General features: G+C 34.2%; 1 protein-coding gene across 1 annotated transcript in view; it reads right to left on the bottom strand.

Annotated features, from left to right (window-relative positions):
• Nucleotides 1–25,383, bottom strand: part of ETNK1 (ethanolamine kinase 1) — a 66,629-nt gene that overhangs the window by 13,933 nt on the left and 27,313 nt on the right. Inside the window, exons 3-6 of the mRNA XM_054445462.2 lie at nucleotides 17,618–17,758; nucleotides 15,562–15,704; nucleotides 5,383–5,466; nucleotides 3,090–3,250 (exon numbers count right to left, since the gene is read on the bottom strand). Coding sequence (XP_054301437.1) covers nucleotides 3,090–3,250; nucleotides 5,383–5,466; nucleotides 15,562–15,704; nucleotides 17,618–17,758 — 529 coding nt within the window. The remainder of the gene's footprint in view (nucleotides 1–3,089; nucleotides 3,251–5,382; nucleotides 5,467–15,561; nucleotides 15,705–17,617; nucleotides 17,759–25,383) is intronic.

Here is a 25,383-nt window from a genome sequence, read left to right as displayed (position 1 = left end):
GAGAAATGGAAATCAAAACCACAATGAGATAGATACCATTTCACGCCAGTTAGAATGGTGATCATTAAAAAGTCAGGAAACAATAGATGCCGGAGAGGATATGGAGAAACAGAAACGCTTTTACACTGTTGGTGGGAGTGTAAATTAGTTCAACTATTGTGGAAGACAGTGTGGCAATTCCTCAAGAATCCAGAACCAGAAATACCATTTGACCCAGGAATCCCATTACTGGGTATATACCCAAAGGATTATAAATCATTCTACTATAAAGACACATGCACACGTATGTTTACTGAGGCACTATTCACAATAGCAAAGACCTGGAACCAACCCAAATGCCCATCAATAATAGACTGGATAAAGAAAATGTGGCTCATATACACCATGGAATACTAAACAGCCATCAAAAAGAATGAGTTCATGTCCTTTGCAGGAACACGGATGGAGCTGGAAACCATCATTCTCAGCAAACTAACACAGGACAGAAAACCAAACACCACATTTTCTCACTCATAAGTGGGAGTTGAATAATGAGAGCACATGGACACAGGGAGGGGAACATCACACACTGGGGCCTGTCAGTGGGTAGGGGGCTAGGGAAGGGACAGCATTAGAAGAAATACCTAATGTGCATGACAGGTTGATGAGTGCAGCAAACCACCATGGCACATGTATACCTATGTAACAAACCTGCAGGTTCTGCACATGTACCCCAGAACTTAAAGTATAATAATAAAAATGTTTTTAAATTGAAATAAATAAAGGGCTTTTAATGTTTCTTAATGAGGAAGAACTAGAAATTGGTATCAGAATCTCAGAGTATAACACTTACTGTATGCCCTTATGGAAAAACTTAGTATATGTAACTTCAGAGGACATATTAAATTATTCAGAAATGTTATTAAAAAGGTACTGAAGTTTTATGTCTCTATCAATTGTCCTTTATCTTTTTTCAATCAGACCTTCTACTGAATGTATGACATTTATTAATATATCTGTTGTTCATTTCATGAAGATATTCTTTTTCATTTTAAATCAGAGTAAGTAAGTTTTCTTCTAATTCCAATTTACTAATAATTTTCACCAAAATGGGTGTTATGGCTGGGTATAGGGCTCATGCCTGTAGTCCCAATACCCTGGGAGGCTAAGGCTGGAGGACTGCTTGAGGCCAGGAGTTCAAGACCAGCCTGAGCAACATAGCAAGACCTTGTCTCTCCAAAAAGTTTTAAAAAATCAGCAAGGCATGGTGGCATGCGCCTGTAGTCCTAGCTACTTGGGAGGCTGAGTTGGGAGAACCCCTTGTGCTCAGGAGTTTGAGGCTGCAGTGAGCTATGACTGTACCACTGCATTCCAGCCTGCGTGACAGAGCAAGACCTTGTACCTAATAAAAAATAGGTCTGGCATGATGGCTCATACCTATAAATTCCCAGCACTTTGGGAGGCTGAGCCGGGAAGAATCACTTAGGCCCAGGAGTTCAAGACCAGCCTAGGCAATATAGAGAGACCTCATCTCCACAAAAAAATTAAAAAATTAGCCAGGCATCGTGGCGCTTGCTACTCGGAAGGCTCAAGTGGGAGGACTGCTTAAGCCCGGCAGCTTGAGGCTGCAATGAGCTGTGATCACATCACTATACTCCAGGCCTGGATGACAGAGCAAAGACTGTCTCAAAATAAAAATAAAAGTAAATATTAAAATAAAATCAATTTAAAAAGAAATGAGTGTCAACTTTTACCACCAAAAGAGTTATTCTGTACATCTTATTTGGCCTTCTAAATTATAAGCATTTTGAAGGAATGCATTTTTTTTATTCTTCCAATCTACTGACCTAGAATAACAATAAGTACTTAGTATCTGATTGATGAATATTTATAAACAATTGATCAAATCAGAAGCAAAGGTATTTTTCAATGCCATGTACAGATACAGTCACAGTATCCCCCAAAAATGTTAAATGTCATCAAAAGTTTGCAAGGAAATCCAAATCAGCTTTCTAATAGCAAAGAGTGGGATTGATGGTTAAGAATTGATGAGCTATGTGTACTTTACCTGGAAATTAACTAATTCAATGCATAAATGGAATACTAGGTTGATTCTGAAACTCATTAAATCACCTAATGAGAAAGAAAACCCTACATTCTCTAAGATCATGCTTAAATACAATAAATAGAAAAGCAGACATCCTAGGACCAGCTGTAGAGCATGTCATTAATTGAACCAGTAATTGTACCGAAAATAGAAGAACAGCAGGTAAAGGAACATTTCAGGACACCTTCTTACTTGGGATGTGCTCTGAGTAACTCTGGGCATATGGTACTTTTAAGACTATAAAAATGGTATACCTGTATACCACTAGGGTCTATCTGTAGAGACAACACAACAAATATTTCCCATGTCAACTATACAAAATTATATTAAAACTAAAAAGCAGCAGTTAAAATAGCTTTGGCTTATTATTCCATTTAATTATCTAACACCTTAGTTGAAAGATCATTCTAATGTATCATACTATTATCAAAAGATAATGAGCTAATTTTTAAAATATAAATGCATGTAAAGAGAAGTAGGTCTTAATAATAAAGCTTTAAGACACCAATAAAGCTGGAAATAACTGCTTATCAAATGAAGGTCAAGAAGACAAAACACTGGATAAGTCATAAAAAACATAATCCTATACGTTCTTCCAACCTACTTTTATCACATAAGATCTAACCATAAAATGTGTTGTGGAAAAGCTCCTCTCCTGTAAAATTTGACTTTGATGTAAAGAAAGGAATAGACTAAGAAATTGTTTTATGCATCAATCTTAACCCTGATAAGAATCTACTCATTAAACAAATAATTACTGAGTACCTATCACATGGCCAGACATTGTTCTAGGGGATGGGGATATAGCAGGAAATGAAACAAAATTTTTGTCCTTAAAACCAATGCAATGGGGTAATGCATACTGTAAATGGTCATGTATTTTCATTATTTTGAACAAAAATTCACAAAACTTAAAATAGGAAATTGTCTAAGATGACGAAAATTTAGAAGCATTTTAAATTACAGTAAGAACCTTTCATTAATTGTGTACATTTAAACTTACCAATGCAAACTGATTGACTTGAATGAAGAGTATTTCTACCTCCTTTTCAGTAACTTCAGTCCCAAAGCCCTTAAATTCTTTGTAGGCTTCAAGGTAAGCACGCAGCCACTGACTCTGTAGTTCTCTATCTGGATACAGACTATAGTCTACATCACTCACACCTTTAGAAGAAAAAAAATACACTCAAAAATTTTAAAACATAAACTCTTCTGCATACCTTAATAATCCCTAAAACCACCATTTTTTCATAAAAAATGAAAAGTTCCATTTTGGCTGGAATACTGCATGTTAAGTAAATAACATTTATTAAAATAATAAACCAATCATTCTGTATTTCAGCTTAAACGCTAAGGCACATTACTGTTGATCACCAAATCAATTCTCATAGCTTCAATTTTTCCTCAAAGTGTGTAGCTTGAACCAGCTGCATCACAAACCCAAACTATGCATTTTAGGAAGCAACCCAGGAAATTCTTAAGCATGCTGACATTTGGAGCACTACCTCAAAGTGTGGCTATAAAACTTTTTAAACCATGACTCATGGTAAGAATACTTTTATTTTTGGAGACGGAATCTTGTTCAGTCACCCAGGCTGGAGTGCAGTGGCATGATTTCGGCTCACTGCAACCAAGAATACATTTTTTTTGAGACCTTATACATAGAACCAGCTGATACTACATTTCACAAAACAGTATTTATCCCAACAACATTTTCCAACTCTGAGAGTTTGTTTCTCTTTTCCATTCCTTGCAAAAAAAAAAAAGTCATTACCCCACATATTTAATTTCATGATCTATAGTTTGGAAAATACTAACCTAGAAGACAAAGTTCATACTATTTTGCCATCCAAGGTTCTTTAGAAGTTGGTCTAAATCTACCTCACTAGTCCTATAACTTTGTAGTCTCCTTCATGAATTCTATATCCTATAAAAGTAAGTAGTTCATCTTAAAGTTTTTTCCCCTTTCCTTCTCTTTAGTTTGCACATCCAAATTCCACCTAACTCACAAGGTTTAGCTCACTTTTTTTGTCCACAAAATCATTAGAAGATCACTGGAGTTTTCTATTTCATATCCACGGCAGTGGCCGTCTATATTACTAACATGGTAATATTTTATTATATGCACAGCTAGTTCCCCTTCCATAGATGAGATACATCAAAATATGTACAGCTTATATGTATATGATAAGCTTGGTAGTCCAAAATAACTGGAAACATCAAATTAAAATTTTTTCCCAGAGTATTTCCCAGTCTGGTAATCTGAAGTATATAAAAATATATAAATACATAAACTTACACAAATATAAATTCAACAATAAAAAATTCCTACTAGGTATAAACCATTCAGGGCTATGTTCTAATCTTTAGTTTTTAGAGCATTCCGTGTTTCTAAATAAAGAGTGATAAAATGGATTTTAAATTCTTTCCACTTACATTTAAAAAACTAGTAATTTTAATTTAAGTAATTATAAATTAATAGGGGTAAAAATGACCAACTTTTCAATATTCATAGACAAAGTCAAAAAAGGTTATTGAACTTTTTAGTGAACTAATATTCCAAAAGCCCCAGTTTACAATGGAAACAGCAAAGGCTTTTTAAATGCTTAAAAATTAGCTTCAAATCTTAGTTCTCTGTATTTTACTGTGACCTTGGTGAGTTTCTTTCTTGATATGTAAACTGTGAGTATTACCTTGCAGGGCTGCTGTGGAGAAAGAAATGAGGTAAGATTTATGGAGCACCTTATGCTATGTCTGGTCTCAACAGAAGCCACAATCATTTTTCTCCTATCTATTACTTTCCTTTTTTTTTGAGATGGAGTCTCGCTCTATCACCCAGGCTGGAGTGCAGTGGCGCGATCTCGGCTCACTGCAAATGCTGCCTCCCGGGTTCACGCCATTCTCCTACCTCAGTCTCCCAAGTAGCTGGGACTACAGGCGCCCGCCACAACGCTCGGCTATTTTTTTTGTATTTTTAGTAGAAACGGAGTTTCACCGTGTTAGCCAGGATGGTCTCAATCTCCTGACCTCGTGATCCGCCCTCCTCGGCCTCCCAAAGTGCTGCGATTACGGGCGTTGAGCCAACGCACCTGGCCACCTATTACTTTCTGATAGCAATTAAGGAAGAAATTTTGGTCATCTCTGCTTTCCTCCAGTGATAAACAAAAGCAAAGAAAAACGGTCAACAACACGTGGGAAAATGTTGCCCCTGCTCACGGTTTATCTACTTTAAAAAAATAAGAAAATATTCTGAAAATATCGTTTCAAAGCTAAATAAGTTACTCCATTAGTTATACCTGCAAATTCATTGAAATGATTTCCAATATCATATGCCAGGTAGTTGTATCCAGAATATTCATAATCAATGAACTGTACATCACCTATGTGAGACACAAAAACAAAGACATTAAGAAATCACATATAAGATCAGAAAATCCCTATGCTATTTGTAATTAAATAGCTTCCAATATTTTGTCTCATGGTACGTGCTTGATTACATGCACTTCTGAGACAATACAGGGTAAGGGGCTGTGAATTTTATGGCAATGAGCTTTACAAAATTCAAATTATGTCTCTTGGTCAACAGCTTCTTTATAAACACTAATGTCCACTTTTTTAAAGAAAAATGAAAAGACAGTCATTCTCCAAGTTTAAGCAAAAGCAAAATACATCTTTTGCCACATGGGGGCATCAGTTACTTAAAAATTCAAGTTTAATTAGAAACATAATTTTTATCTTTGGAAATTAATAATCTGTGTAATTTTAACAAAAACTTTATCTATGATACTCCAACAGTAAACTGACAAGCTTATCTACATATGGAAATAAAATATAAACTTTTAAAGACCCGAATTCTGTAAATCTTGCAATAATGCTATACTTGCTGAGCAATGTAAGATCACTAACAAGAAGTTAGTTGCTATCATATGCTTACATTTTCCTGTAATACTACCTACCTAAGGTTTCCATATCTGAGCAGCATTAAGGTGCATTAAGGTGGTGGTTTTATCTTATAAAAAGCAAAAGTGTGGTTTCTTTTAACGTTTATAAATGTGAGAAATTTTCACATAAGCTAAATAGATGCCTATTCTAAATTACTGCTACATATATAGGCATGTCATTATAACTCTCCAAAGATAATCTAGTTCTTTCATACTACTACTCAGGAACTTTTAACTTTTGAGTAATGAATATTATAAAGGATTTGCCTTAACAAAGATATAGGTCCTATATTCAAGAGAAAAAGCAAAAAAGAGAGAGAAACCTTAAAAAAAAAAAAATCAATGTGGGTCACTGTCTTCACCAAGGATCACAAACTCAAAGGCTTACAGGGGCGTGGAGTTAAAATGAATATATGAACAGAGATGGCTGTAAGAATATAGAAAATGTTTAACACCCGCAAAGTTACATTGTCTTTTAATCATGAGGCTTAGGTAGAAGAACAAATTCCCGGTCTTTACACATTGTTATTTATTTCCCAAATAAAAACAGCTTTTGAATTATAATATGTTGATATACATTTGTAAGTTTAATTTTGGGAAGTATTTGATCATATTCAAACACAAAGAAAAACAAAATTATATGACAAAAAATGTCATGGCAAATAGTGTTTTACATAAAAGCAAAAATGTTTTTAATATAATTGTATTTAATGTATAATTCTAAACTTATTTAAATAAGTCACATCTAGAATAAAATAAGTGAGAATAATCAATATTATAACCCAGTTATAAAAATGTGATGTGTATTATTATAATAAATATAAGATTTAAAAATATTGGTGACAATAAATCACGGCAATTCAACTACCTCAAGTATTATATATTTTTTTCTCTTTTTGTTTTTTGTAGAGACGGGGTCTTGCTATGTTGCCCAGGCTGGTATTGAACTCCTGGCCTGAAGTGATCCTCCTATCTTGTATACTTGAATTCACAGAACATTATTCCACAAAAAGTCTTAAGAGTTAACCAAATCATTTTACTAAACTGCAGAATGGGAAGTAGAAACATGTTTTAAAGTTTCTTTTCTAGGAATCATTGGGAGTAGGAGAGTGAAGACAACCATCATGATAAAATACTCACAGGCATGAAAATAAAATGAAATAAAACCATGAAGAAATCTCATTTTCAAAAATAATGACCAGGGAAATTACAAATGTCATATGAAAAGGAGATACTAAGTAGTAAACTGTGATCCAAATTAAAATATGCCTACAGAGAAAAAATATATATGTAAATAATGCATGGGGGGAAGGATGAATGGAAATAAATCAAAATGTTTAAACTATTAACAGGTGATAGACAAGTGACTTTTTTTCTTTTTTCTTTTAAAATTTATGTATGATAAGTAATAAATTAGAGGAAAAAAGTTATTTTAAAAGAGAAGATGAATTCCCTATACAAAACTATCAGTAAAAAGACTAAAACACAATGATTTCAGAGATACCTATCCACCAGCCTTCAGAAACTCAGGATAAAAGATTCACTAAGTTGTACAACTGAGCTAACCTAACAGCTTTAATATATAATTTTTTAAATCTGCAGCTGTTGATAGCTTTAGCTCTTTAAAAACAAATTCTTGTAGAGCTCATATTAACTGTTACATGCCAATAAAAATACACAGCCCAGTCCTGAAGCTTACTTTTGCCACATAAACATAAGCTTCAATTTCAATTTTCAAAATTATATTTAGAATTTGGCAAATACAGTTAAAATGGCAGGTAAAACATCCCTGCTTGTAGAGTAAATACAATTTAATTAAAGCATAGCACATTTTAACAAAAGTTAAAATCTGTTTCACTATGAAAGTTTTAGCAACGACTTTTTGTAGTAACATTAATTAATTAAAACTAGCCTTTATTTTTAAACGCTATGTTGAGTTTATAAATAATGAAATTTTAAAAATAAGAAAATGAAGCTAACAAGATACAGATGAGGCTGTTACCAGGCTCCGTGCATGTGAACAAGTGATGCGATAAACCTCCAGTCAGTGCGTTTAAGAAGCACGGGGTGCGCCGCCACATGGCAGCAACAATGGCATACCTAATCTGTAGCAGATGAAGAAAATTTGGCAAACTCACATTGTACAAGACACAAAGCTTAAAAGGAAAAAAATTTAAAAAAAAAATCTGCATTAACTATTCTTTTTCAAACTATTGCAAACAAAGTGGAACTCAACCTTAAATTTAATCTTCTGCAACAAAGTAAAATTTAAAAAGCCAACTTCCCTTAGTTAGGGTGCCAGAAAAATCAAATTACTGGAAAATGCTTTCCTAACAACAGAAAATATACTTTTTCCTTCTATAAATTTAACTTCTGATTTCTAAAATTTCCCTTTATTTAAACGAATATCCACATCAGCATTAATAATTAACTAGCTCATATAGCATGATCATCTTCTCAGTTCTTTAAGACATGAATTTTTAATTGAGGTTTCAAGGATGAAAAGACAATTAGAATATTCCCTAAAATTTTATGTGTATGTGCACTTTCTTAGGAAGAGATTCTCAATTTTTCAGATTCTCAAGGGACTCCTGACCTTTAAAAAGTAAAGAACTACTACTTTAAGGGCTAGGAGTGTTATTTTATTTATCTTTATGTAATTATCACAATGACAAGCACATAATGGGTAAAGTATATGATTAATGGATAAAACTACAATTTGAATTTTCCAAACCTACATTTTGTCTTTTATTACTTTATTTCTTGCATATCTTTATCAGAGTAATCAAATCCCCACACTACTGGTTAAACTGCTCAAATCTTAGTATACTAAAAATAGTCTGCCAATTTTTAAAGTACTTTAAAACTAAAAAATAATAATGTATTACCCAAGGCTATATAATTATCACATGACATGTTTGTCTGAATTCCTTTATTTTGTTGTTAGGAGAAAGGAATAAAAATGAAAAGCAAAATAGTCAATATGAGAACCTGAAAAATCTTTCCAACTCACCCTACTTGCTCTGCATTGTTAGGCAGGTTCAAAGAGAACAATACGAAAAGTAACTATAATCCTACTAATGTTAGCAAAATGTTTTCTATTTTATACAGAAAAAGACAGGGAGTATTCTAGTCTGAAACACCTTCCCTTCAATCCTCACGCTGGTGTCCTGTAGTACTCTGTACCCCTTCACCAGAGCACTCATCATTCTAAATGTAAGTATCTATTCAGTGATTGGACTCTTCCACTACAAGACACACAGCCTCCTGGAGGGGCAGTAGGGTCCCTTTCCCTTTTCATCCTGCAATCCACAGAGCAATCCCTAGGACACGGGAAATATTTAAATGCTAGTAGAAAAAATGAAGTTTGCAGAAAATGCTGACACACAATAACACATTTGCTGGGGGAGGGGAAAAGACAAAAAAGCATGAAAAACTAAAGAAAAAAGTGTGGTGTTTCTGACATTTTTATTCAAGTACAAGACCGAACACAGTGGGCCAGAATGCATAAATGAAAAAACAAACAAACAAACTAGTACCTATATTAGGTCACTCTTTCTTCATAACTTCAGGTTTTTACAGTTCATTTAAGTTTTTTATTATCTGACTTACAGATATTTTATTTTCTGCTAACTAGTGGTTGAGAATACAAATTAAAACAGAGTTAAAGATTAAACTACATTTAAAAACACCACCCTAGAAAACATAGTTTACCAAACACAAAAATCAATTTGTATTTATTTAAATTTTTAAAAAGTACCAATGAAAAAACTCTTCTTAGTCATTAAAACATGAGTAACATGACAACTACAAAGCTTTCTCAGGAGTAATAATAGAGCGGATAAGATTTAGAGCCAAACAAGTGACTATGGGGACTCACCCATTTTCTATTTGTATTGTATAGAACTCTTAAAACAAAGCAAAATAAAACAAAACCTGATTTACTCTTTAATTCCCAGAAAAAGCCTTCCTTTTCTTCCACTCATTTGTATTTCCTTAAACAGCTGTAAATCAGCTTCTTGTATTTTGCTGACAGAGAAAATAAACAGTGATTGCCATTACTGAAATTTAAAGTTAAATATTAGGTATTTACATGAGCTTTTATGAAGAAATGGGGGACAGGAGGAGCAATGAAAGTCACCGAAAGTCATGAGATCAATAAACATTCTGAGAGAGCATCAAGACATGAGATAGAAATCTCAACAGCTTTAGTGATTTCTTGACGTCAGTAGTTAAATGATTAGTTGAAATTAAAATATTAGATTTGAAGTTAGTCATAGGCAATATTACAATTTGTTCTACTTAATATAAAGTCTATTAAATTAATGATTGATTTAAAAGATGACTGATAATTCCTATAGTTCTGGAGCAAGAACCGCTGCTTTTGGTTTCCTTATTATATATCAAATTCTATCACCGTATCATTAAGTATTCTTTTCTTACCTTTTCAGGATGTCATTTCACTGAAGGCAAGGAATGGGCCGCTGCTTACCAATCACCTAATTCCTGGCACTAACTTTTCAAAAATCTTGACAGCTACCATCAACTTCAGAAAGGAAGCTCACTCTTCTCCCATGTCCTGAGTCCTGTCAACTGACATGGTGAGAGCAGGTAGAGGCAAAATTTCTTCCCGTGATGCCTATCAGTTCCAATAACATTCGCATGTAAAAATGCCTACAAACTGCAGGGTGCTCATAGTATGTGTGCCTTGTGTATAAATATGTTATGTATACATATACCCATATATATATATATACACACATTTGTAATTCTAAATTAATCTCTCAAGTTATAGTTAAGATAGAAACTGAAAGTTGCACTTAAAGACAAACTGAATTGTCACATCATATCTATTTGTTAATTAAGTCCTATAACTACCTGCTAGTAGTTATAGGACTTAACTACCTACCATCTAGCCTATAGTAACCATTTTTCATTTTTTCAGAATCAGGTACATTTTGTAAAACAAATGCTATAAACATAATACAGGGTTGGTGAACCATGTACCTTCAGCCCAAATCTAATCCACCACCTATTTTTGGAAATAAAGTTTTATTGGAACACAGCTCACTCATTTAGGTATGTATTGTCTATGGCTGTGTTCACGCCTCAACACACAGCTGAAAATTTGCAATGGAGACTATCCAGCCCACAATGCCTAAAAGTTGTACTACATAGCTCCTTACAGAAAATGTTTGCCAACCCCTATGTTAGTATAATAGCTACAACTAAGAGCTGCTAAGTCCTTGGTCCAGTGCTATATATTTTATATGCATGATCTAAAATCTTGTTAGCATCCATCTGAAGTAGATATTGTCTCTAAGTTACAAATAAAGCAAATTAAAGTTCTAGACTATCAATAGTACAAAAACTGCCTCAGAATCTGTTAAACACAAAATTTCTAAGCCTATCTATAAAAATTACTGTGTAATTGGTCATGGGTGGGGCCAAGAAATCCAAGTTTTTTCCCAAGTACCATAGGTGATTCTGATGTAAACTGTCAAGAACAGTCTGTGTTTACATAAAGACACAAAGAGAAAAAATGATATGTCTAATACTACTTATTTCTGTAAGTAATTGGGTAGGGATCTAAACTCAAATGTGCTTAGTTCCAAAATCTATACTCTTTCTGACTTCTCTTGGTAGTAACTAAGATATAAATATATCTGCTTTTAAGAGTTAAAGATTTTCTAGTACAAAATCTGTTACTAGGGTTTAAACATATATGTAGAGACATCAAGATAATCCAGTATAAATTTAAGAAGTTTGCCTAAAATTTGTACTTCTGAGAAATTAAGGGTCTGAAACATACTGCAGACAAATACTGAGCTTGATGATTTCAAGGCCAGTCCCCTGGCTTTCATCTTACTATGTTTTATCTATTGGTATCTCAAAGTTGGGTACACAATAATGAAACCCGGAGCTCAAGTCATATGAATGACTTAAGAAGTAATAACAAATCAAACATGTTTGTGAATATGCAGCTTAATCATTTATTCCATATGGAAATTATCTTAATCTCAAAAGACTCAACATGGCATTTATATGCTATAATAAGGCAACTAAAGAAGGTAAATAACTGCAGTCTGTATCTTTAATTAACCTTTTCAAAATTGCTGCCGTGTTAATGCTATGCTACAATCTCAAATATATAAAATTTCTTCCTGTGATGCCTATCAGTTCCAATAACATTCACATGTAAAAATGCCTACAAATTGCAGGGTGCTCATAGTATGTGTGCCTTGTGTATAAATATGTTACTTATACATATACCCATATACATACACATTTTAATTCTAAATTAATCTAAATTAATCTCTCAAGTTATAGTTAAGATAGAAACTAAAAGTTCCACTTCTAGTGAACTGAATCATCATGTCATATCTGTTAATTAAGTCCTATATCTATCTACTAGTTAGATGCTTGCATTTAATATGCAAACATATCTGCTAGTTATATTATATGCATATTATATTATTTGCATATTAAATGCAAGCATTTAACTAGTTTGCATATTAAATTTACTCAATATTGACTATTTTTGACTATTAAATTTATTAAATAATATAATTCATACTTTTAAGTATAAGGCATGGCATCTTCTACTTATAGTAAACACTCAAATATGTCATACAGTTAAAGTACCTTAAAACCATTAGCTCCTAATTTGAAACATAACACTAAAGACTAGGTTAAGTAAGCTTCTTGTCATACTTTAGTTTTAGATTTTTATTTGAACATTCTACGCATATTTCTTAATGCTTATGTTTGAACTAATCACATAGAAATTACTTTTTTAAACGGATACCATGGGATCAAAACCAGCCTTCCTAATGAACATTATAAAACCACTGGTAAGGAGAGAGAAAAAAAAAAAAACAACAAAACATCTGTAACTAAGACACATACATAACCACAAAGACAAAGAAAAAACAAATGATACAAACTAGACTTCAATAAAAAAGGCAAATTCTAAAAAATGTATCAAAATAGTTCATCTGTATAGCTGTAAAATTTTTCTGTGAAAGGAAAATTAGACACAAAAGTATGATTCAAGTAACATGGCACAAAAACAAATGACAACCTTGCATTCTTAAAGCCAAACTGAATAAAGATTTTATGTGAAAACAAGGGGACTTTTCACATAACTGATCAATAGTTTAGAGATAAGTGACCATTTAAATAAAAAAGTGAAAATGTATTTTTTAATACCCAAGACAAAGTAATCTGATTTTTTTGGTCCCTTATTTTTTGGTTTTATAAACAAGTTTTGTTCTGTGAAATGAATATGCAAAAGAAACTTACAAAAATAAAAATATGAAAGTTTAAAATTATATCCTAAAGGAAATAACAGATTCTCTTTGATCAACTTGCAGTTAAAAATAAAGCTGAGTGTCCACTTCAAATGTAAGATGAAGTCCCTCACTTGAAATTCCATTATATAAAATGTGTTATTAGGTCCTGCACTGAATTTACAAGCTCATACACTGCTTTAATGCGTAACTAATGCTCTAGTCTCACAAATGGCATTGAGATTTGGTTACCAGTATATAATGTAGTGCATATGTACTATGATAATTATATATAACAGACAATAAGACATTAAAGGACACTGTCAAGTACTTAATGTTTTAGGGTACGTTCGAAATTTTAAAAATGATTCCACACAAGCATTTCAAGATGATTCAAAACAAAAATGTTAGCTCAGTATGTTTTTGAAAAATAGAATCTCTAATCGACATTGAAATATCAAACAAAAAATTCTCAAATACATTTTTGGCAATGTGTGCTTAAGCCTACCACTCTTGACAGTGTACCTTTGGTTTTCTTAAAGTGAAAATCAGCTATATCTATCAACCTTTGTATTTGAATAGTCCCGCCTTACACTCTAAGAAGGGTCATAAACAGTAATTTAATATAATCATGACCATGCTAATGTGAATTCTTAGGCTTTAGTATATTTACAACAGCACAATTTTGATTCAAAATCGGCTCTTCCAACTGTAATAACTATCTTCAAAAACTGGTTTCCAGGCCAGGTACAGTGGCTCATGCCAGTAATCTCAGCACTTTAGGAGGCCAAGGCAGGAGGATCACTTGAGGCCACAAATTCAAAACCAGCCTGGGCAACAGAGCAAGATTCCATCTCCACAAAAACAAATTTTGAAATTAGTCAGGCATGGTGGCATGTACCTGTAGTCCCAGCTACTCAGGGGACTGGGGCAGGAGCACTGCTTGAGCCCAGGAGTTGAAGGCTGCAGTGAGCCACGATTATACCATTGCATTCCAGGCCTGGGTGACATACTGAGATCCAGTCACTTAAAAAAAAAAAAAAAAAAAAGGGAAGGCCGGGCTGGGTGGCTCACGCCTGTAATCCCAGCACTTTGGGAGGCTGAGGTGGGCGGATCACCTGAGGTCAGGAGTTCGAGACCAGCCTGGCCAACATGGTGAAACTCTATCTCTTCTTAAAAAAATAAAATAAAATAAAATAAAATAAAATACAAAAATTAGCAGAGCATGGTGATGTGCACCTGTAATCCCAACTATTCAGGAGGCTGAGGCAGGAGAATCACTTGAACTTGGGAGGCGGAAGTTGCAGTGAGCCGAGATTATGCCATTGCACTCCAGCCTGGTTGACAAGAGTGAAACTCCGTCTCAAAAAAGAAAAAAAAAGGGGGGGGCGGGGAACTAGTTTCCTATAAAATGAAAACACAGTTTCAAAAACATTTTTTAAGTTAGTAAGACTCCTTCAACCAAAATTTTATTTTTAAATTTCAATTTAGCATTGAAGGGCATCTATCATTTAGCAACCAAACCTCAAACCACTTTACCCAGTAATATAATACAACCGAGTGGTTCTTAAATATGAAAACAGAAATTGAATACAGTGTACAAATATGAACACAAAAACATTTCACCAAAAAGTATCAGTCTACCTCAAAAAATGTTGAAATTATTTACCAAAGTTTCTTGATTACTTTAGTAGATATAAATTTGAGCAACTACAAATAATATCTCCTCCATCTGTAGCTCTCTCCTTAGTATCAAAATATCTAACAAATCAGCATAATAACTAGATAATGAGAAACCTGGAGACATATTCGTTTTTAATACTGTTGTTCTTCCCAACACTGTGAGAAAATTTTTCTATTTATAAAGCAGTTTAATGTCAATTTGTTGATTTTCCACATCCCCCGTTACAAGCAGGTACATGTTCAACTCATGAATAACCAATTAAGTTTTGCAATTATATTTATAAACAAATCATTTCATCATTTTATACTTAAAAATCCCATAGAAATCACAAACTGTTTCTAACCAATTCTAAAAAACATATTTTATACAAATATAAAAAGAATATATATCCTAAATTTCACAGTTACCATAACTTGATAAACTAAAAGAAAATCTTTAAAGGTTTCATGCACGATCTTACTCCTTGCACTTGAATTTATTTTGTTGATATAGAGATAAAATGACCATTAAGAACATAAAAGAAACCAATTTTACTTACTGCTAAGGTCAAATACCTACCTTGTTTCTCATTGTAGATTATATTCTTACACAATAGGTCATTATGGCAAAGCACAACAGGTGAGCCCAAGTTGGAAAGAATCTCCTTCATCCAAGTCATCTCTTCCTGGAGAATCTGAGAGCTTGGGATATCACTTAGGAACCTTTTAGTTTTAAAAGAAGAGTTATATCTTGTGTGACTTTTTTTTTCAAGTTTGATTAAGGATTAAAATCTATTTTGAATAAATCCCTTCAATTTAATCGCACATACTTCTGAATTCAAACAACAGACCAATTATTCTATTTCAAAAGTTAGAATAAAGAAAACCTATACAGTAAGTTTAGACATGAATAAAAGAAACTGAGCAGCAATTAAAATGTAGGACAAAAGTTAAAAAACTCACTAAAAACTTGGGTTTCTAAGTAATATATATAGGTAATAGCTAACAATTACTAAGTATTATTCTAAGTAATTTACATTTATGTCAATTTTATAGATGACAAAACTAAGACACAAAGCATTTAATAAACAGAGGTTTAAGTGTATTATTTAAAGTTACAAAAACTATTTTAAAAATTAAAAATACATATTTCAAGGTTGAAAGGGTGAATGCAATATAAATCTAAATTCTCAGAAAAGTCAAAAGACTACTGTCTACAGTTGACAAAAAATAAAGTTATCCTTATATAATCCAGTTATGTTAAAAACAGAACTATTATAGAAATTGCCACAGAGTAGTGAGACTGTGAATGGTGGGAGGCAGCATGGTAAGCTGGACTAGAAATCGCGGCTTTTTGTCCTATCCTCATCTATACTGATTATTATCTATACCTGTATTAATTTGATTAAAAAATCAAAGGAAACAAAATTGGGCTACTACCACTAATTCCTCAATAGCACCAATCAGGCTTACAGAACGGCCATACTCCTTCCCTCCTTCTCTTAATACTTTAAGTCATGACCTCTTGATTCTTTCTCCAAAGTCTCTCAAATTACTCCTTGCTTCTCCATTAACAGTATAATACAGATTCTTTTCACATTACTTAATTTGCCTGTTCAGGTGGTTTCTACCTATATTTTCCCCACTACTGTGTTCTTCTCTACATACAACTTCCACAAGTAATCCTCATAATGCTCTTTTCAAAATGGTATGACTGGTCAAAAACGCGGTTTTTTTTGGTGTTTTTTTTTTAAAGGTAGTGTCGAATGAAAATTGTGGGATTCAAAGGATTATAAAACTTATAATCATGAACAAACAAAATGGAATAAAAGAAATACAAAATGTATTTAACATTTTAATTGCGTTTTATGTTCTAGTTGTATTATTTTCTATTGGGGCAAGGGTTTTCTTCCTATTATTTACCATAGTACAAACCTCCAGCTTTTCCAAAGAATCATTAACCTCAAGGATTTAAAGTATACTTTGGAGAGCCTAGGGAAAAAATATAACTCAAATAACCTTCTTTGAATAGCAATAGTAATTTTTAAAACAGCAGCTACCTCAAAACTTAAGTGATGACCAAGGCACTGTTTTAAAGAACTTTACATATACTATCTCAATCCTCACAAAAGCTCTATATGGTTAATATACTACTATTGTAATTTCCATTTTATAGATAAGAAAACAGTTAGGTTAAGTTCCCTAGTTGAGTAAGTTACACAACAGAAATGTTAACTAGCAGGACTAAGATTTAATCTCAGTTTGGCTCCAGGCTCTTGTGCTCTTATTCTATATAATACTAGACTTGCCTCTCAACTCTGCAGTATCTTAAAAAGTCAAGAAAAATCTTGCTTCACCATTACCACCTACCTCTTTATTTTTAAGTGGTGTTCCCCTACTTCCACCCCTGCCCCTTGCTGTTGTAGGGCATATTTTTTGGGAGGGGACACTGAGGGGGATGGAGAGGCAGTTATTTCTGTAGTGCTATCTGACAGCCAAAGAATCAATGCTTATTTTACTTCAATGCAAAGAAAGAAAACCAGATTTTATACAATGAAACTTTACAATTACCTTTGAAACCCTATCATAGAGCAAAGCAATGTAAAACATAATTTCAAATGTAAAAATAATTTTACCTTTTATTAATGTCTTCATCTGCAAATCCTGTGGGAATGAGAGAGAAATACTTTCCCATCTTTAGCCAAAGATTAGATTTGGGGATCCAGCCATTGTGTGCATGAATAGCATGGATTTTAGCAAGTTGACGAGCTATCAGCCTGTTTAAAACAAAACCGCATAAAAAGAAAAACTTAAGTATCATAAAGGTCATGTCACCTGACAAAGATTCTTGATGAAACTTTAGTCAGTCTCCTGAATCTTCTTGTAGACCTACCTGTGCTCTCTCTTGTAAAAACCAGTTTTAGCAAGAACCCTACTGAGTCAGTTTAGCAAGAGTATCCCCACCCTTGATATCTGATCAGGTTCCTTATCCTTCACCATTCCCCAAATTAATTACTCTGATTACTCTGGCCATCTTTAGCAAGAACCATTAGGTTGTTTTACCCAGAAACCCCTTACTCTGATGTTACTCTTAATTTTCCATCCGCCAACCCCGAGCCTGCTCCTTGGGTATACATTCCCACTTGCCCATGCTGTATTTGGAGTTGGGCCCAGTCTCTCTTCTCCAATTCCAAAATCCCACTGCTGTGGTCCCTATACCTATATCTCAATGATTCTGAAGAAAGTCAGCCTTATCATGCTTTAACAAGTATCACTGAATAATTTTTTCTTTAACAGTTATGGTGTTGTAACTCAGAATCAGATTCATCACTGGACCCAGGACCCTATGTTTGCACCTTTGAATTCACTTCTGACTGATTAATGGGGATCCACTGGTGGGTCAGATTCCTGAACCACTGAACATCCATTGAAGCTGGCAAGAATTCTGACACTTAAGATTTTGAGTGTACTCTCTCAAACTAGATTGGAGTCCCAGGCTTCTTTTGAAAGGTACCTGCTAGGCTGGAGGTCCTTCTTTCTGTCTCTCTTTGAGGCCCCTCTGTTCTCTCCATTAGATCTTGCTTCTACCATGTGAACTTCTCTGTCCCTTGAAATCCCTCTTTTTGAACCTTGACTCTACCAGCTCTGCCTACCTAGTTCTTGTTAGCATGATTTTCCTAAGGAACTTCAAAACAAATTACACAGGCTTAGGTACTAACGAAATTCTGATTTAACTGGCCTGGTGTGCAGCCAGGACACTGAGATATTTAAAACCTTCCCAAGTGATTTTAATATGCAAAAACATTTGAAAACCACTTAAGTAAGGCCCACAGAGAATCTAGTATTGTATCAATCATTAAATAACACATTTTTATTATTACATTTCTATACTATTGTGAATATTGTTTTTATCTCATTCCTAGTAACTAAAGAGTCCTTATTTTCCTTTGGAAAAACTTCTATCCCTCTTACTTTTAGTTCACGTCATTACTACAGAGCTGATCTCAATCCTAACTGCATCCCATGTGCATCATTCACTTCAGTAGTAAGTGAACATATGACCCTGACTTGCTCAGAGCATTCTATCATTCAGACCACAGTGACTGGTTCAGCATATATTACCGAAGCTAAGCCAGAGACTTAATCCTAATTTTGCTGAAGCTATCAACTTTGTTTGAAGCTATTAGAAAATTAGGAAAATTTTCCCCCTGGGGTGGTTAAACCGGTTAGAGAAAACTACTGATTATTATTATGGATAGTCCTAAGGAAAGTTTGTGAGAAAAAAAAAAAAGGTAAAAGAATAAATAGAATAAAGTGATATTCCTAATGACATTGTTACAGTCCCTGGATTTACCCCATGTTTGAACTCAGTATTCTCAATTACAAGTACCAATAAATTCTTTCTCCTTTATGTCACTGTAAATTGTCAAATTATCATCCTCAAGCAACAGTATTAGCCTCATCTTTAATCTAATACATTAAAATATTAAAATCCATAACCTTTTTATATATGTGTACTTTGGTTCATACCTCTCAAACGAGTAAATAAACATTTATTTTTATAAACTAAATCATTTTGAATGACCCTCCCTAAGACCATACACTCATGTCCACAAGAATACAGAAAACAAATCTATTTTTATGTCAGTCTCATATATACACAGAAAGCTAAGCCCAAATGAACTGTGGTACTTAAGCACCAGGCAACTTGATGAAAAGGCCAGGTGGTGATAAAATCAAAACAAAGGAAAGTGCAAATGCATGCATATACACGCATGCACACATAGACACACACACTGTAAGCCAGTTAAAACTGGTTTTAAAACTTCAAAGAGGAGGAAACAAAAAGCTTGAAGAAAGATACAATCTGTGTTACATGAAACACAAGGGGCGATCTATGTCAACAGAATATTATATCTTAGAAATATTTACTGAAATGAAACAGACGATTTAGGAGGGGGTCACAGGTATTTAACTCTAACAGATTTTATTTGCTGTGGTTTTTTAAAATAAGTGAATAATAATATCATTTCTAATAGTTTTACTCCAGGGTTTATAAGAGACCCTGATTTGGGGTCTCTTACAAAACATAATTTTCCCCTTTGCAAAGGGGACACACGTGCTGGAACTGTCAGAACTCCATGACTTCTCGTCTGCTCCATGCTGGATTCAGAACAGGTGTGAAAGAGAGGCAACTGTCTGGGAGAGCAGAAGGCCCATGTCACTGGAGGGCTTGGCACAGTAGTTCTGCTTTCAGTGAATAAGCAAAACTCAGGGAGGTAGTCATCCAAGTGCTGCAGTTATTTGGAAATATTTTCCAAACAGTCTCTTTAGAACTAAGCCGTTTCTGCTCTTCTGATCTGAAACAATCAGTGTAAGCTTACTGAGATCAGGAGACAAGGAGGCCGTTTCTGCTCTTCTGATCTGAAACAATCAGTGTAAGCTTACTGAGATCAGGAGACAAGGAGGCCCTGCACATCACACGGATAAAGTCAGACAACTATAATACTTTTGCTGCCTCAAGTTGTTTTTTAAATAAAGTATTTTGAAGTTCACGAGAATCATGCTGCAATATGGTCATTCCAGAGCAAATATATATTTCAAGATGAATCTAAAGCAGTTTTTAAATTACTTGAATTTTCTGTGTATTAAAAAAATGTAATCTTAGAAGCTGTCCAGTTACTCAGCTTCTAGTAACTGAAATGACAATTCTACTGTAAATACTTAAAAAATGAATAAAACAGTATGGCCACAACTCCCGGGGCATTTACAGGTTAATGAAATTTGTTGAACATCAATAGCTGCTAGAAGAGAAAATATTAACTAATTTTGAAAGTCTTGCCTTTTCTAGCAAGAAGGTAGCTAATGAGCTAAGCTAGGATTTGAACTGATAATGTGATGCAAAGGCCAAGTTGTATCACTATAGAACTACCCCTATAACGCTGCACAAAATTAGTTGGGTTTTCATTGTGACTTTGCCACTGTATTTGCATTGTGAACTTAAACAAATAATTCATCTGGTTTTTGGGTTCCTTACAAGGAAAGCAAAATATTTGGCCTGTTATATAGTTTTGAAGTTATCTTTCAGATCTAATGTCATATGTCCCCAAACACCAGGAAAAAAAATTAACATCTACAAAAAATTTCATCTATTTAAACTTTAAAATTCAATAATGACAATATGAACTTCACATTCAGATTCATATACAAATATCCTATAGGCTGGGCATGGTGGCTCACGCCTGTAATCCCAGCACTTTGGGAGGCCAAGGCAGGCGGATCACCTGAGGTCAGGAGTTCAAGACCAGCCTGGCCAACATGGCGAAACCCTGTCTCTACTAAAAGTACAAAAAGTAGCCTGGTATGGTGATACGTGCCTGTAATCCCAGCTACTCAGGAGGCTGAGGCAGAAGAATTGCTTGAACCCAGGAGGCGGAGGTTGCAGTGAGCTGGTATCACACCACTGCACTCCAGCCTGGGCAACAAGAGCGAAACTCCGTCTCAAAAAAAAAAAAAAAAAAAAAAAAAACCCACAAATACCCTATAGACTAACTTCCCATTTCATACTAACTTCCTACAAGTTGGCCGGGCGTGGTGGCTCACGCCTGTAATCCCAACACTTTGGGAGGCCAAGGTGGGTGAATCACCCGAGGTAAGGAGTTCGAGACCAGCCTGGCCAACATGGTGAAACCCCGTCTCTACTAAAAATAGAAAAAAATTAACTGGATGTGGTGGCAGGCACCTGTAATCCCAGCTACTAGAGAGGCTGAGGCAGGAGAATCGCTTGAACCCAAGGCGGAGGTTCAGTGAGCTGAGATCTCACCATTGTACTCCAACCTGGGCAACAAGAGTGAAACTACGTTTCAAAAACAAAAACTTCCTACAAGTTACAATAGAAAGATTAAATGCACACAAGTCATGGAGTGACAGATGTAAAATTTTTCCAACTATAGTGATTTTTATTAAAAATGTATCAAATACAATTATTCCTTTGAACAAATTTCTAAAATTATAGATAAAATGAGAATTACTTCTATATAATTTTAAAACATCTGCCACATAAGATGATATATTGTTGTTATTTAAAATGTTAGTCAGCATCTTCCTATACAATTCAAAATAGAATAGCAATAATAATAATAAAGACTGCTTTATTAATACAATTGATAAATACAACCACTAAGATATCCTTCAAGGGACAAAGACTATGTCTTATTCTTTGATCTGTTCTTGTGGTCAGAACTTAGAGGAGGTACTTAACAGTATTTTCTAAATTAGAGTCAGTTACCTTAGCAACAGACCTAGAATACATTTAGAAATTCACCATAAGACCAGAGAAGTCTTCCACTATTAGGTTTATTGTCAGGTGGATTAAAATCTATTTTGGATTTTTAATAATCTCATGTACTAATAATTGTAACAAAAGTAATGTTTTCTTATACAAAAACCAAATGAGCATCCATTTAAAATACTGCCTATTCTTTGATAACAAAGCCACATCATCTTCTTCTCACATTCCAGAATTCAAGCCAGTATCTACAGGTCTCAGAATTACTGGTCTTTTTTATCTTTTATCTAACAAAATTAACATGTAAAGTGTCTTAGTCCTTTCAGGCTGCTTTAACAAAAATGCCATAAACAAGGTAGCTTATAAATGACATAAATTTCTTTCTCACAGTTCTGTTCCTTACAGATGGCACCTTCTTGCTGCATTTTCACATGGTAGAAGGGGCAAGCAAATTTCTTTGGGCCTCTTTTATAAGGGCATTAATGCCATTCATGAGAGCTCCACCCCCATGACTAATACTGCCAAAGGGACACATCTCTTAATACTATTTCATTGGAATCAGGTCTGAACAAAAGGTTTTTGAGGGGACACAAATATTCAGATCATAGCAGAAAGGAAGGAACTTGATTTACAACACAAATCTTCTCATGGAAATAAGTATACTTCAATTGTAACCATGGCAGCCACCTATATACTTAAAAACTAGGCTTCGTGAAGAGATTTAAAAAATTAACTATGGCCTAATCACAAGTTCCATACTCATCTAAAATTTTTGATAAATAAGGATTAAACAAAGAATGAAATCTGTAAAGAATTAAGAAAATTTACAGTTTTTACTAAAAATCGAATTCAGCAAAGTTGCAGAACAGAAAATCAACACGCAAAAATCAGTTGCACTTTTACACTAACAATGAACAATCTAGAAAGGAAATTAAGAAAACAATTCCATTTACGACAGCATCGAAAAGAAATAAATACTCAGAAATAACCGTAATTGAGGAGGTGAAAGACTTGTAAACTGAAAATAATAAAACACTGCTGAAAAAAAATAAATACACAAATAAACAGAAAGACACCCCATGTTCACGACTGGAAAACAATATTGTTAATATGTCAATACCACCAAAAGTGATCCACAGATTCAGTGCAATCCCTACCAAAATCCCAAAGGCAATTTTTGCAGAAAAAGAAAAAGCTATCCTAAAATTCATGGACTCTCAAGGGACCCGAGTAGCTAAAATAACACTGAAAAAGAAGAGTAAAGTTGGAAGTCTTTCACTTCCTGATTTCAAAACTTATTACACAAAGCTACTGTAATCAAAACATTGTGGTGCTGTCACAAAGAAAAACATATAGATAAATGGAATAGAGCAGAGAACCTACAAGCCCACTATTATACAAACAGTATTCAACAAGCGTGCTGAGAACCTTAAATGAGGAAAGGACAACAATGGGAAGAGAAGAACAATGAGGAAAGGACAACAAAATATACTGGGAAAACTAAATATCCACATCCAAAAGAATGAAGCTAGACCCTTTCCTTACACCATATATGAAAACTAACTCAAGATCTAAATGTAAGAACTAAAACTATTAAAACTCTCATGAGAAAACATAGGGGGAAAGCTTCATGACACTGAATACTTGGCAATGATTTCTTGGATATGACACCAAAAGCACAGGCAACAAAAGTAAAAATAAACTCTACCACATCAAAATTAAAAACTACGCACCAAAGGACACAACAGACTGAAAAAGCAATGTGCAGAATGAGATATTTGGAAATCATATATTTAACAAGGAGTTAATATTCAGAACATATAACAAACTCCCACAACTCAACAACAAAAAATAACAACCCCATGAGAAAACAGGCAAAGGACTTGAATAGGTGTTTCTCTAGAAAAAGTAAACAAACGGTCAATAAGCATATGTTCAACATTACTACTCATTAGGCAAATGCAAATCAAAAGCACAATGTGATACCACCTCATATCCATTAGAATGGTTACTACAAAAATAAAATAACTGTTGGTAAGAATGTAAAGAAATTGGTGCCCTTGTGCACTGTTGATGGAATATAAAATGGTGCAGCTATTACAGAAAACAGTATGGTAATGCTAGATGACGAGTTAGTGGGTGCAGCGCACCAGCATGGCACATGTATACATATGTAACTTACCTGCACATTGCGCACATGTACCATAAAACCTAAAGTATAATAATAATAATAATAATAATAATAATAAAAAAAGAAAACAGTATGGTGGTTCCTCAAATAATTAAAACCAGAATTACCATTATGATCTAGCAATTCCACTTCTGGGCATTCATCCAAAAGAACTGAAAGCAGGGTATCAAAAACATATTTACATATCCATGTTCACAGCAACATTATTCACAATAGCCAAAAGTGACTATAGCCCAAGTATACATCCATGGATGAATAAACAAAACATAGTATACAAATACAAAGGAATATTATTAAGCCTTGAAAGAAAAAGAAAATTCTGACACATGCTATACAACATAGGTGAACCTTGAAGTGTTCATGCTAAGTGAAATAAGCCAGTCACAAAAAAGACAAACATTACATGATTCTACTAACATGATGTACCTAAGTAGTCAAATTCCTAGGGATAGAAAGTAGATGATGGTTGCCAGGGGCTGGAGGAAGGAAGGAAGATTTGTTGTTTAAAAAGCATAGAATTGGCCAGGTGTGGTGGCTCATGCCTGTAATCCCAGCACTTTGGGAGGCCGAGGTGGGCAGATCACCTGAGGTCTGGAGTTCGAGACCAGCCTGGCCAACATGGCAAAACCCACCTCTACTAAAAAACACAAAAATTGGCAGGGCGAGGTGGTGGGCACCTGTAGTCCCAGCTACTCGAGAGGCTGATGCATGAGAATCGCTTGAACCTGGGAGGCAGAGGTTGCAGTGAGCCGAGATTGCACCACTGCATGCCAGCCTGGGCGACATGGCGAGACTCTATCTCAAAAAAAAAAAAAGGGATAGAATTGTAGTTTTACAAGATAAAAAAAAAAATTTTAGGAAATTAGTTGCACAACCATGTGAATGGAATAACACTATTGAGCTGTACTTTTTAAAAAATGGTT

Source organism: Pongo pygmaeus, chromosome 10 (assembly GCF_028885625.2).
Source record: "Pongo pygmaeus isolate AG05252 chromosome 10, NHGRI_mPonPyg2-v2.0_pri, whole genome shotgun sequence".
NCBI lineage: Eukaryota > Metazoa > Chordata > Mammalia > Primates > Hominidae > Pongo > Pongo pygmaeus.
Note: the sequence above shows the minus strand (reverse complement) of the source record. Positions and strands in the feature narration are given on the sequence as shown.